This window comes from Sturnira hondurensis, unplaced genomic scaffold (assembly GCF_014824575.4).
Source record: "Sturnira hondurensis isolate 20B ecotype Veracruz unplaced genomic scaffold, ASM1482457v3 Scaffold0021307, whole genome shotgun sequence".
NCBI lineage: Eukaryota > Metazoa > Chordata > Mammalia > Chiroptera > Phyllostomidae > Sturnira > Sturnira hondurensis.
Genome location: NW_028093938.1, coordinates 1 through 14,854, shown reverse-complemented (window position 1 = coordinate 14,854; position 14,854 = coordinate 1). Strand labels below are relative to the sequence as shown.

Sequence of the window (14,854 nt, the reverse complement as noted above, 5' to 3'; positions counted from 1 at the left end):
CCATAGGGGTTCACCTGTGAGGTGAGACTTTTCTCTTAGGGGTATGAATTGAGGGTGAGGATCTTCATCATCATTGGGTGGAGGTTTCACGCACATAGATGGTGAGGGTCTTTGTCAGCACTGCCTGGAGAACTAGGGTCTAGGACAGAGAAAGCCCAGAGGGGAGCCCGGCCATGGTAAACAGGCACAGGGTCAACTCAGGGCCACCATAAACCTGGAAACCTGAGAAGGCCACCATCACTACAATCTGAGAACCTGAAAGTACCCAGATGGACCTGGGGGGCAGGGAATGAAGAGGACAGTCACATGCCAGAGACAGGTTCAGTGTTGGGCTGTGTGGGACGAAGGACAGGACACCTTTCAGATTCTCAGCGTTTTGCCCTTGAGTTGTGAAAAGAATGATTATACACTGGTGGCTGTGTACACGCGTGTGTGTGAGAAACGCATGTGTGATGAGAGCCTCCCTAAAGCCTTCATTTTATTCAGCAACCAAGAAATAATGTTCGCTTTGCAGATTATTTATTTCAGTGAAAACTTATGTGAGGTTTCAACAGTTGTCTTACACTTGTAGATCCAAAGAAGAAGAAGGAAAGCTAAGCTGTGGCTTCTACCCGTGGACAGTCACTTTCTAGACAATCTCCAGGTCATGTGGAAGTTAGTACGGAGCACACCAAAAGCTACTGTATATTGTTTGCTGGGAAACAAAAACAGGCATTACTTACATCTCACTTGTTCTTACCAAGGTACATCTTGAGAAACAAACATGCGTCCTCATTTTTTTCCTGCATTGGTCCACACGCATTGACAGGAAGCTGGTGCTGGCAGTGTTACTTTAGTTTCGTCTCAGGTGACCATGAGTGATGCCTGAGGCTGCTGGTGCTGCCTGATCTTGGCCCCCCAGGGTTTGTTCCTTTGTGCAAGTTATCTGCATGTTTCCTCTCCTTTGAAATAATGTAGCCAACAATACACTGTGTTTCAGTTTTTAGTACCTCAGTCTAAAAATGAGGGAATGTGAAGTTCTGAGTTCCTGCAGGTTAGAAGAAGAGCCAACAGCCTCATTCCCCCCACCCAGCCCCTGAGGGCAAAAACATATTGCAGGTGTGTGTTCCTTGTTATTTGTCTAACTGAGGATTGAAAGAAAATACCCATCATCTTGAACTGAAGGGGCTGATAATTTTAAACGTTTTACTTACATTGCATACACATAGCAATGTTACTTTTTCACCACTTTCAATGCACAGCTAATCATGTGATGAACATGCAGTTAGCAGCACACCTGAACTCCAGGACCTTCTCTTTGTGCTGAGATGCAGCTGCAGACCCTCCCCACCTGCCAATTTTCTCCCAAGCTGCCCTGGAAACCACTCTCCAACCCCTATCTCTAAGAGTCTGGCTACTCAAGAAAATGTGACATTTGTCTCTTGGTGACTAGCTCATTTGTTTTTGAATAGTAACTCAAGGTTCATCCATACCACCCCCTGTGTCAGCAATTTCTTAGTGATGTGCACTTTCCTCTGTGTGCTGTGGGAGTACATCTAGGTGCTAACCCTGAAATGTTGCAAACCATATGTTATGGCACAGAATGAGCAGTATAAAACACTACACAACATCTGTCATATGTGGAAAGACTGCCACATGTGAAACCAGGGATTTCGGTTTTCAACTCTCCCACCACCCAGGGGGGAGTCACAACCATGGTTTCTATGTGTCACTCTTTGGCCTTTAATTCACAGTCAAGGAATCCAAGCACTGGTGCTAGCAACCCTAGGTTGCTGGACAGTGTACTGAGGGAGCTGTTAATAAGATGGAAGGAATCTTCCTGACAAGCATGACCAAAACATGAGTTGGTCACAAACTGAGTTGTCACAAACTGAGCCTGCATGTCCTGTCCCACAGATCAAAAGTAGTTAAAGAGACACTGAAATTACCTGCAGCTCTAGGACATTCTCCAGAGTTTCTCTGCTCTTATGGAGAAAGCATTCCTTCATGAATTCGAAGGCCTTTTCGGTTTCTTCACTTGGTGAGAAGTCTTGCACGCTACTCATGTATTCAGTCACACTCACGTCAGGATGAATGGTCATATTGACCACATCATTCATAAGATCACAGCCAATCCCTGGGAAGAAAGCAGTCAAATGCAGGCTCCGTGACAGAGTTGTGAGCTCCGTGTAGGGTCTGACTGTGAGTCTGTTTCCTTACCTCCCCACAGGAACACGTGATCAGAGAGGCCATGGGAAGGGTTTGAGTTCTTAGTTCTAGGAGACTCAAGTCAGGACCTGGGATTTTCTTTTAGTCTTAAAGCATCTACTTACTTGTCCTTTCTCGCACCCACTCCCTATCCACACGATGCTGACACTAGAGAAATGGGCTGCTCTGCACAGAGGGTGAGGAGCAGCAGCACTTGCACAGGGACCCTGAGCACAGCCCTCCTGCAAAGCCAGAAACCTTGCATGCTCACCCGCATAGCAGTACAGGGGCAGGGCAGTCAACATGAGGACTGTCACCAGCTTCATGGTTCAGGCAGCTGCTGTGGGCTGCTCACTCTGAGGTGACAGGACAAAGGAGCTCCAGTGGTGGTAAGTGTCCAGAATGCAGCCTTTTATACTGTTGGTGGCTAGTCTAATCCCTCACACCAAATGAGTCACAGAGAAGACCTGGCCCTTGGCCAGGAAAGGACTGGGAGAATCTCCCAGACCCAGCAGCCTAGCTTCTCTTCCTATAATCCAAGGGGACAGAGCTTTGAAAACCCTCAAAGGTCTCAGAACTGCAATAATGGTGAGGACATTAGATGAAGTTAACATCAAAGTGCTTGCAAAATAAGTTACTTGTGGTCGTAGTTATCTCTTCCCCCTTCCCAAATTTTTTCTCCCCTCCTCCCTTTTATTTCTTCTTCATCTTCAACTCTTCCTCCTTCTCCACCACCCTGCTCCCCTCTTTTTCTTCCCCTACCTTGTTACTCCTCTTGTTTCTCTTTTACCTCTTCAGAGTACAACAACACATTTCACATTCAGTCTGTGTTCCTCCTGATTCTGCTAACACCTAAGGTGGGTGCAATTCCCCACGTTGCCTCTAGAAGACAGACTTTCCCCACCCATAGAATGCGACCCAGATGCTTTTGCTTGGGAAATAGAAATAATTTCTCCTCTCCTTTCAAGGTTGTTTTCACAAAGACTTTCTCACTTAGATAGGTCAACTTCATAAAATTATTCATAAATTCATAATTAAGTTTAATGTTTTTTACTTCATTAAGATTTGGGGGGGACTTCTGCCAAGATGGAGGTGTAGGTTGAACACTATGCCTTCTCCCACAACCAAGTTTAAAGACAACAAAGTTTTAGTAAACAAAAATGCAGCCCAAATACAGAAAATTGACTATATGGAAGTCCGACAACAACTAACCTTTCAACCGGACCAGTAAGAACGGCAGAGCCAGTAGTGGAGCAGGGTCGGGCACGAAAGATCCCCCTACCCAGGCACCCAGGCGGCCATGGACAGATCCAAGAAGTGAGGTGGCGACAGGTGGACCCAGTGTGGGTGCATGGCGGCAGGCTGACCGCGGTCACACATTCGTACACAGATAAACCAGCATGGGAGCAAGCAGTGAGACAGACTGCACTGGCCCCAGAGGCAGGAAGCAGCAGAGGGGACCGCCCTTGCTCCTCTTTGACCCCGCTTCCACATACAGCATCACAAACCAGCCACTGAGTTGCCCCACCCTGGTGAACACCTAGGGCTCCACTCCTCATACTAACAGGCATGAACAGTCCAAAATATGGCCCAAGAACTCAAAGTCTCAGAGCCGGTAACTCAAAGTGACCAAGAAATAACGAACCTCTCGGATGCACAATTCAAGATACTGGTGCTCAAGATCAGGATGCTCACAGAACTGGTTGAGTTTAGTCACAAATTAGAGGAACAAATAAAGGCTAAACTAACTGAAATGAAGGGAAATGCACAGGAAACCAATAGTGATTGAAAGGAAACTGGGACTCAAATCAAGGGAGTGGACTAGAAGGGAGAAAAAAATGACCAAACAGAAAAATATGAAGTAACAAGAATTCAAAAAAAAATGAGGAGAGGCTTAGGAACTTCCAGGACATCTTTAAACATTCCAACATCCGAATTATAGGGGTACCAGAGGGGAAAGGAACAGCCATGTGTGGAAAACTTATTTGAACAAATAATAAAGGAGAACTTCCCCAGTCTGGCAAAGGAAATAGACTTCCTGGAAGTCCAGAAAGCTCAGAGAGTCCCAAAGAAGTTGGACCCAAGAAGGAACACACCAAAGCACATCATAATTACATTAGCCAAGACCAAAATGAAGGAGAGAATCCTACAAGCATCAAGGGATAAGGGGACAGTCACCTACAAAGCAGTTCCCATCATACTGTCAGCGGATTTCTCAAAAGAGACCTTACAAGCAAGAAGGGGCTGGAAAGAAGTATTCCAAGTCATGAAATCCAAAGACCTACAGCCAAGATTGCTCTATCCAGAAAAGCTTTCATTTAGAATGAAAGGACAGATAAAGTGCTTCTCAGATAAGGTCAAGTTCAAGGAGTTCATCATCACCAAGCCCTTATTATATGAAATGTTAAAGAGACTTATCTAAGAAAAAGGAGATAAAAAATATGAACACTGAAAGGACAGGAAACTCACAGTTATTAACAACCACACCTAAAACAAAAGTAAACTAAGAGGACAGCTAGATCAGGAGCAGAACCATAGAAATGAAGATCACACGGAGGGTTAGCAACAGGGGAGTGGGAGGAGGAGAGTGGGGAGAAGGTACAGAAAATAAGTAGCATAGATGGTAGGTAGAAAATAGGGGGAGGGCAAGAATATTAGGGGAAATATAGAATCTAAAGAACTTGAGATACATGGTCATAAACTAAAGGGGGAAATGGTGGGGGAGGGGGTGTGCAGGGTGGAGGGGAATAAAGGGGGGAATAGAACAACTTTAATGGCATAATCAATAAAATATATTTTAAAAAAGATTTTTGTTCCATTGATTCCAAGGACAATTAGAGATGTATGATTACAGATGCTGGGAGGGAGGGAGTGCTATACAGTGAGAGGGTTACAACCTGGCCCTTGCAGCTGTAGATTTGAACCTGCGATGCAATCCATAATTATGATGTGTTATGGGGGAAGTTACAGTGCTGGTTGTCTTGAGCTTCCTTTTCTTCATTTCTGAAGTGGGCACCCATGGTCCCATGCCTGGCTTTGTAAGGATGGCTGACATTTATGTGAAGAGTCTACCACAGGGCTGAAAACAGAGTAGTAGGACTAAATTGGAGGTTTCATTCTTCCCTTTGCCCATGCGCCCTTCCATCTATCCATCCATCCATCCATTCATGTATCCATCCATGCTCCCAACAACCATGAGCCTCCTAGGATAGGCCCCATGCCACATGTCACAGATTCCATTGTCAGAACAAGTCAATCAGGGTCTTGCACTTGTGCAGCTCACCTCTAACTGGAAGTAAAAAAATAAGACTGCAATTGGATAGGGGAGAAAGGGAAAGTGATTGTGTCAAGAGTAACAAAGCAACCACTAGGGCAGCATCCTGCAGGAGGTCCAGGCAGGCTGTTGGACTGGGACCTTTCAGCCAGCCTGTGAATGCTGTAACCCAGGGGGCCTTTGAGGACAAGTTGTCTGGGCAGAGGAAATAGCAAGTACACAGGACTTGAGTGCAGGTGGCACTTGGCCAGCTGTGGAAAGTGGGTGACATGTCCCTCTTGGATTCAGACAGGGACAGGACAGCCTCCCAGGACAGAAACACCACATCAGCCAAAGCAGGTACAATATGGAGGCACAAGAGGAACAAAGTTGGAGAGGAGTGAAGAGAATAGTAATGGGTGACAGAGCCTGAGAGATTCCTCAATGGTCAATTACCTCTAGATACATATTCTCTGTTGGGATTGTGGAGACATGTGTTTTCATCATTCTCCTGATCCAAAGTTGCCAAGAACAATATTGATTGAGAAAAAAGCTAGAAATAGAAAGAAAGTTATGTTCTTACATGTACACTTCTCCCCATTTGCTATTGGAGGCGACCTTCATTCCAAAAGCAAGCAAAAGACTTTCGTAAAACAAGGGAGCCTGACCTGTTGAAGAGGCCATGTGAGGGCTCTGCCCACTGCCCAAAAGTTATGGGCCTTCCCTGATGTGTGCTGCCACACTGGACCCTGTGCAGGTTTTGTGGTCAGCAAAAGCAATCCCAATTCAGGTGCAATGAAGTGTGTGTTTCTTCATCTCTGTGTTCTCTGCATAGCCCGCGATGATCAATTCTGGATGTGTCAAAGGACTTTAACTCCATTCACAAAACATGCATTTAAAAACAAGTGTTCTTAAGCAGAAATAGAAGAATTTAAAAGCTATGAGTGCTGGTATTGCTGGCCTGCTCTTTTCTCCTCTCAACGGTACTTTGATTCAGGTTCCCAAATTGAATTTAGAAATGGAGAAATAAGGTAGCCTTGTTTTCCAAGTTGGTATGACATTTACTGACCACCTGCTATGACAAACCCTGCTATAGAGAACTATTCTTATTTTACCCTCGATAGCTTGGGTCATGGGGCACAGATACATCTGCGGTAGGTAAGAATTTTACTGGGCCTCTTCTTCAGCTCATTGAAGACCTAAAATATACTTACACTAACAATTTGTGATCTGAGGTCTTGCCAGGCTCAATAAAAGTAATAACATGCAGTGAAAACCACTTTTCCTCAGTGATTTATGCATTGGCACCAAGCCAATGAAAGAGTTCTGAAGATCAGATTATACCTGACTTTTGTTCATTGCAAATAACTCCCAGTAATCAGCTCCACAGTCTTTGGGCACAAGATACCTCATGCTTTTCTTTTTCACTCATTCTGTAAAGTTGGTTTTGCCCCTCACTTCCAGGGCTGACATTAGCCTTCAGAATGGTTTTTGGAAGGAACCTCACTAATCTCCCAATTGAGCCACCTTCTAGAATTTGGGTGAGGTAGTTCTTTCCCAGGTGAGAAACATCAGGAGTGACCCTGGTCTTGGACACATCTTTATGGCAGTGAGGTGTTTACTGATCAAAGTTCCCTGGCCACTGCTAGAGCAGGTGCCTTTCAGGTCTCAGGCCAATGCTGCTCTGGAGCTGTCTCAATTGGTTCTCCTGGTACAATGGGAATTGTTCTGGGGTTGTCATGAAGCCAGAGTGAGTTACAGTGGACAAGCCCACACACAGGGGCTGAGCACAGGGCAGGAACTGCCTTCACACCAGCTGCCAGAGATTCACTTGTAACATTGAGGAAGTTGCTCTGAATTCCAAGGGAGGACCGCTCAGGCCACTGGAGACCCCTGAAACTTGCTGCTACTTTACATTTCCTACAAAACTAGAGATATTCTTGTTCCATAAGGAGGAAAATGACCACAGTTTAAAATAAGCCCTATAGATTCCTCCATTCTTAGTTGATATTTGACCCTTTCTTGAAGAGTTTTATTCAGGCATCATTTACACATTGCTATTGAACATATTCTACCTCCTGGTGGCCTGTTAATCTTCTCAGAATGTAGCTCCTACCTGTGTTATTTATCTCCAGATTTAGTAAAACACAGGTGGCAAACCGTTACAAAGCAATTACTTGATGCAAGGCCTTGCCACCACCACTTTTCATCTTCACAAAAACCCACTGAGCAGAGTGGTGAGGAAATTTGTTGGCCAAACTGAGGCCAATTCAAAAGGTACACGAGGTCACAGAATGGAAGGAATGCCAGGACAGTAGCACAGACCAGGCGTCTGCTGAGCAAAGGGAGATGTGTGGTTTCCAACCCATGAGGCAGGCATATCATCCCTTTCCAGTTGTAGCAGTTGGGGCAGAAAGGCCAAGTAACCTGACCAACCGCACACATAGTGGGTGGCAGATAGTGGGTGGCAGACTCAACTAAGGAGCCAGATGTTCTGGCATTAGAGACACTCCTCAACGCTATTGACTCCCTTAGTCTGACACCAATGGGACCTCACTTTCTGAGTCAGGTGGACTCTTGTGGACCTGAGTTGCACAACTGCCCTTGTGGACTCCAGGTAGATCTCCATGCAGGCCCCGAAATTTTCTGCTGAGGCCACTGCTCCACCTGAAGTCTTCTCCTCCATTGTCCTTGCCCGAGTCCCTTAGGTTAAAACTCCTTATACATTCTCAATGCCACATCGGAGACAGCCTACTTTCTGTGTCATATCATGGACTTAAATCTTAAATCTCTGTGAATCTCCTTTAAAAGACCCCATAATTCTCTGAGTGCACCTTTCTACAGGTGACAAAGATATGACACATGGCTCTTCCCTCTCTCTGAAGCTTCTACAGGCATGACCTGTGTTCTTCTGGTCTTTGTGTGACAAAGGTGACACAGTAGGCATCTAACTAGTTGTTGTATAACTGGTTTTGAGGACACATTTGAGATATACAAAGGATTTCCTAATTGCATAATATGTGTTATTGTTGGGCGTTCTTAGAAAGAAAAGCCCATTTAAAATAGAAACTCAGATAAAGGCAAGACTCCCACCCAAGTCTAAGCCTGGGCACCAGCCTGTCCTCCTAGTGCTAACGCCATGTTCTTTGTGTTTCTGGAGAGATCTTTGGACTCAGCCACCACAGTCAAGGCCAGGTGATGAGAGAAGAAAGTTTAGCCCTGACATCCAAGGACTGGGCCACCTCATCCCTTTTGTTCCCCACAAGTAAACATTCACTTGATCCAAACTATCCCGGATCCATCCAATGATTGGGGCATGGAACCGGATTTGGAAGGTGATTCAGGATCAGGTGTCACCCATAGCTATTCTCCTTGGCTCAGCCACCAGAGCCTGATCTTTACACATCTTGACATTTCCACAAAATGTGTGGTTAAATATTTAATCGGCACAACACTCGTGATATTCAGTGATTCATTCGATTTCTATGCCAAATCTTCTTTATCAGTTACTTATTTTCCCTCTGTTCATGCTCACATTTTTCTGCTGACTGTGGGCCTCCAAAGTGTGCTTTTCTGGACCTTAAGGGCATTAACCCAGAGAATATAGGAGGTCTAATAATGCGTTTCCACACTGCTAGAAATGCAGCTCTCTACTGGAGCAGATCTCCTTCCTCCTTGCAACCACCCCTGTGGACATTTGTCCATGTCTAGAGATAGTTTGGTATCCCACCATGGTGGTTGGTGTGGCATTTGCATCAAAAGGGTGAGACCAGATGCACCACTAAACACCCTGTGATGCTCAGGGACTCCACTGAAATGAGAGTCTCACCTCCAATGGCACTAAAGCCATGGCAGAGTCTCCCAGTTATAAAGAAACATCTGTGCACATTGTGACAAAAGGTCAGGAGTATAAGGGGGGTCTCAATGGTCACTCAGTGGACAGTGAGTGGAGCCTCAGTGCTGACCAGTGTCAGAGCCCTGTCAATACCTATGTTCAATACCATAACTATGAGAAAATTAATTGCCATTGTTTTAAGCTCCCCAACCTGTGCTAGTTTATTACTGCGGCTGTAGGAAACAAATACATGAAATCATCTCTCACCCCAAACCTTCTTCACCTCACCTCAATCTGTTTCATTTTCTTCCCAGCAATTACCTCTTACCCTCTGATGTGTTCCACACCATTCTTGTCTACTTCCCACCCATCTTCCTGGACCTCAAATCTCAGGAGTCGCCCCTGGGTCTGCCTCATCCACTCCTGCATTTCCAATGGCTGGCACCATACCTGACACACCACACAGACAAATACATGAGTTAATTAGCAACTTAAATGGTGTTCTTTCCTCCCATGTTCTTTATCATCATTGTACTCCAGGCAACCATAAAAAGATGTAGAAAAACAAGGGTCTTCTTTTCTGATGTCCTTTTAATAAAATACAGCAAGTGTGGTACAGTGTATATCCCAGGTTGATCTGAGATGATGCACAGCATCTTAACCTATTGTTGGCCAAATTTTATTTCTCCAAATTTCAATCCTGTCTTCCTTGCCATTTTTTGTTAAACTTCCTGTCACTGTCAGCATTTTTATTTAAATGGTAATGATATAAGAGCATTGTTCCCAACATGAAATAATGAGAAAGAACTCCCAATGAGAAGGAATAGACACTTCTCCAATTAGGTCCCCACCTGTGGCACCAGCCTCACCTGCATCTTCTTTCATTAAATCTCCTGGCATTGAGTGTGGCAATATTTTATACTCTTCTTGTGGATGCATTGTAAGCTCCCATGTTCTGTCCTGTGCTCACCGGATTGCATGTCTTGTCGGTCTTCATTTAGGCCTTTTTGTACAGCATATTCTCTCCTGTCTTCTGAGATCACTGAAGATAAAACTTTTGAAGATATGCAATCCTGAAACATATTTATCTTCATGCTTAAAGGCTGGCTGACTGTGTAAGAATTCTAGTTGTGCACAAGTACAGGTCAGAGCCTCTGAATTTTCAGTATTACTTTGTGTTTTTAAGTCTTGTGTTGATTGAATTTTTATCGCCCACCTTTGCTTGTGACTTAGTGTTTCTGATAGACATGGATCTGAAAGAATCCAGGCCAGACAGGGGGCAGGCAAGGAGTGGCTGAGTGAGGATGTGTTGCAGAGAACACTGTAGGTCGAAAGCATGAAGCTACTAGTGTGGCATGGGACAGATTTCCCTTCCCACAGGCTGAGACTCAGTGACAAGGAAGTCCTGCCTGGGGTTGGTGCAGGCCAGCCATGGTGATTGACAGAGGGAAAAGCCCACCAACTCCTTTCCAGAACATGGTGGCTGGGGCAGGTGATGACCTGCTAGTCTCACTTGGAAAAAGGGTGGGATTTGCATGGTAGCAGAAACCTATAGGAGCACACAAAATTTTGCCCTTAAGATATCAAACCAAGTGTAAGGAGAAACATGCAGGTTTTCTCCACCTTGTTTGCTGTATTGGGAGTCTGGAGCGCCTGCCAACCAGTGAGCACTGCAAGTCATGTGGCCAGGGGAAAAGACTGGCTCCCCTCCCCAGTGGGGAAGGTGCAGTGGAGCTAGTGACTGGTGCTGCATAGTCACACTCTGCTTGTTGCATCAATGTACTGGCTACCTGACAGCCAGAGAGATGGAGCACAGGCACTGGGGCACAGGAGCTGGGGCACAGGATATCACGTGTAAGAAAGGGCAGTGTGCTGCATGTAGGATGTTGGCTACCACCACATTCTAGGAGAAGCCTGAGGCCCAACTGCGAAGGCAAAAGAAGCCAAGTGTTCTGGACAATTGTGCTGTGGCCACCTGCAGTTTCTGAAGGGATGGTATTTTTAAATGGGAGAAGTAACTCAGGCTGCACCTTGTCTCTGTGTGGCAGAGAGCTGTGGGGGGTTTCTGGGTGCTCCAGAGGGTATAGGCTCTGAGGTGGAGGCTTGTCATTCTTTCAAATTTGTGCAGCTTATGAATAAATTACGTCTTTCCATTTTCACTAAACCTGTGCCTGTGGATTTTTACCTAGAGGGTGGTGGTGTGCAGCAGAACCCCCAATACCGTTCAGTGACACTTCTTGAAAGAATCATTTTTGTTTGGAGTCGTGTTCCAAAAAGTCACAAAAATCTGTGGAATGTGATAAAGATGCTCCATTCCATATTTTTCACTGTGGGGCTTTATTTTTTTAATAATTCAATTATTTTTCAAGTATAGTTTTCTGTCTTCTACTCCTATCCCAGCCCACCACCCCCATTCTCCCCACCTTCCTCCCATTTCCACCTCCCTTAGTTCTTGTCCATGTGTTTTTTATACTAGTTCCTGTAAATACTTCCTCTTTTTCCCCTGAAATTTCTTCCCCTCTCCCCTCTGGTCACTGTCCCCCTGTTCTCTATTTCAGTGTCATTGTTTTTATTTTGCTTGCTTGTTTGTTTTGATGTTTAGCTTTCTGTTAAAGGTGATATCATATGGTATTTGTCCTTCAACAGCTGGCTTATTTCACTCGGCATAATGCTTTCCAGTTCCATTCATGCTGTTACAAAGTGTAGGAGCTCCTCCTTTCTTTCTGCTGCATAGAATTCCACTGCATATATGCACCACAATTTTTTGATCCATTCATTTACTGACAGGCATCTTGGTTGCTTCCAACCCTTGGAGATTGTAAATTATGCTGCTATGAACAACGGGGTACATAGGTTTTTTTGGATTGGTGTTTTAGGGTTCTTAGGATATACTCCTAACACGGGAATTGCTGGGTCAAAAGGCAGGTCCACTTTTAGTTTTCTTAGAAAGTGCCATACTGTTTTCCACAGTGGTTGTACCAGTCTGCAATCCCACCAACAGTGAACTAGGGACCCCTTTTCCCCACAACCTCTCTAACATTTGTTGTTTGTTGCTTTGTTTATGGTGGTCATTCTGACTGGTGTAAAGTGGTATCTCATTGTGATTTTAATTTGCATCTCTCTGATAGCTAGTGATATTGAGCATCTTTTCATGTGTCTCTGGATCCTCTGTATGTCCTTCTTGGAGAATTGTCTGTTCGAGTCCTTTGCCCACTTTTTAATTGGGTTAGTTGTCTTCTTAGAGTGAAGTCGTGTGAGTTCTTTGTATATTTTGGAGATTAAACCTTTGTCTGAGGTATCATTGGCAAATATTTTTTCCCAAACAGTTGGCTGTCTTTTTATTTTAATGCTGTTTTCTTTATCCACACAGAAGCTTTTAATATTGATGAGATCCCATTTGTTTATTCTTTCCTTTATATTCCTTGCTCTAGAAGACATATCAGTAAAATGTTGCAGCATGAAATATCTGAGATTTTCTTGCCAATGTTCTCCTCTAGGACTTCAATGGTGTCACAGCTTATATGTAAGTCTTTTATCCACCTTGAATTTATTTTGGTGTATGATGTAAGTTGGTGCTCAATTTTCATTTTGTTTGCGCATAGCTGTCCAGTTCTCCCAACACTATTGGTTGAAGAGGCTATTTTTACTTCATTTTATGTTGCTGCCTGTGGAGCGTTATTCTTAGTATATTTACTTGATGACTTTCTTCCCACCACCATCTGTCTCATTTCCAAGTTATTTTATTTTTTTTCCAAGTTATTTTAGTTATTCCAAGTTAGGCGTGTCTTTCTTTTCTTTTTTATCCCTGTCTTTTATACATAGGAACCCAGAAAAGCCAGCATTACTGCTGCCTGTCAAATACCAGAACCAATAACAGAAACAGAGATTGAACCTCTATGGGAGCTTTATTCAGATGGCCAATGAACTGAGAGGATGGCAAGTTTATACCCTAACAGACTGTCCTCAATTTCATTTTCACCTACCCTTTGCATAAGGAGAGAAACTTGCAGGTAAGAGAATTGGACTTCAGGGAAAGAGATCACCACATAAAATCCTGCCCAATTCTTTCATCTGTGTCCTGGGCAGTGGGTGTCTCACACTGGAACAGAATGGCTCAAACACCATCTTCATTGCTTGCAGTCCTCCTGAAACAAAAATGGGACTGCTGATGGTCTCCAGGAGTCAGCGTGGGTCATACCTTCAGTTCCTGAAACAATAGATTTTTACATACATTGATTACTAAGATAATTAATTATCATCTGAAAGTGAAAATTTTCCAACATTTGTGCCCCCCATCATATATACTTTTGTTGCACTATTTTGCTTCATCTTCCATATCCATTATGACATTTTCCTGATGTCATATTTTAACTGTTCCAGAATATTTTTTTACTGTAAATGTATATTAACCATGAGACAAGAACAGATCATTGTAATATGGGCTTCTGAAGATTCATGAGAGAAAGTTCTGTTTGGACCACAGAACTTGGAACAGACTTAAAGGACTATTTGTCTATTAAGTTCTTGCTTGGTATTCTTATCCTTGCCTCACCTTCTCAACCAAGCCCAGGAGACGAGGGTGAGAAGCCAGGTTGAGTGGCAAGCTGATGGCCCTCAATTACCATTACCATGCTGGCTTCATCTACAAAGGGGAAGCAGAAAATAGAAACATTATTTTTTGGCCTACAAACCGAAAACTCAGACAATATTAGAGTGAAGTCATGGTGATTTACGCAGTATCCAGAGGGGTGCCAGGCCCATGTTTTTTGAAAAGTATCTCGTAGGTGTTAGTTCTCTTTTCAAGATTCAAGATCTCAAGGAGCAACTGACTGGCTTCTTGGCTTAGCTGTTACACTTGAATATGGACATAATGCTTGAAGGATTCAAGGACTCAGTATCTGAAAATAGAAAAGAGGTTGACAGTGCAGCTAAAAATGTGGAAGCACTCATCATTTTGCATGTGCATAATGCTGATTTCAAGGCTGACATAATGACCCTGGCTGACCTTCAGATTCTAAGTCATCAGCATCACCTGGTAATGCTCAAGGTCACATGCTATTAGGTCCAGATTTACAAGACACAGGTGCAGTTGCTAAGGCAAAGCAGACAATGAAAAAGTTGGTTTCCAGTTGCTTTAGTGGAGCATAGCCTTGGCTTGACACAAAAGATGCAGTTCTTGATGAAGCTGCTCAAATTCTGTAATTGCTGCACATAGAAGAGCTCAGAGAGACACAGACCAGAATTATTGCAGCCATTGTAGCTCTTCAGATGATTGCTGCTCATCCAAAGACAGACCAGAGCCCGGGGAAAGCTGCAAGGTGAACATTTTAGGATTCCACCCTCTCACTGACCCAGCACAATTGGGAATCACATACGCCCTGGCATGCGTTGGGAAATCAAACTTCACACTTGCAAGGAAAGTATCCCAGAAAATTGACTATGTTTTAGAGACTTAGCATCCTTGCTTTTTCTTCCATAAAGGCTGGGAAAGACCTTGCTTGTCTTCTCATCTCTCCCCATCTTGATGCCCTCATATGTCAGAAAGGAAGGTTAGCATATGGGAAAGCGAAGGTGGAAGT

At 44.1% G+C, this 14,854-nt stretch overlaps 1 protein-coding gene and 1 pseudogene across 1 annotated transcript; one reads left to right on the top strand and one right to left on the bottom strand.

The window, feature by feature from the left end:
* Positions 1–497: 497 nt before the first annotated feature.
* LOC118977217 (mammaglobin-A-like) lies at positions 498–2,597 on the bottom strand. Its single transcript, XM_037031995.1, has 3 exons — positions 2,459–2,597; positions 1,929–2,116; positions 498–694 (listed from the first exon to the last, which is right to left on the bottom strand). Exons 1-3 carry the CDS (start codon positions 2,511–2,513, stop codon positions 656–658), a joined length of 282 nt encoding a protein of 93 aa, XP_036887890.1. The 5' UTR covers positions 2,514–2,597; the 3' UTR covers positions 498–655.
* An 11,235-nt stretch (positions 2,598–13,832) lies between these two features.
* Positions 13,833–14,842, top strand: LOC118977216 (RNA transcription, translation and transport factor protein-like; annotated as a pseudogene).
* Positions 14,843–14,854: the final 12 nt, after the last annotated feature.

What these genes read in the sequence shown, in the direction of transcription:
- LOC118977217 (XM_037031995.1), bottom strand. Translation starts at nt 2,513, where the DNA reads ATGAAGCTGGTGACAGTCCTCATGTTGACTGCCCTGCCCCTGTACTGC. An exon ending in GCCCCTGTACTGCTATGCGG is followed by an intron (nt 2,117 to 2,458) that starts GTGAGCATGCAA and finishes CTTTCTTCCCAG; the next exon opens with GGATTGGCTGTGATCTTATG. An exon ending in AGAATGTCCTAGAGCTGCAG is followed by an intron (nt 695 to 1,928) that starts GTAATTTCAGTG and finishes TTTGTTTCCCAG; the next exon opens with CAAACAATATACAGTAGCTT.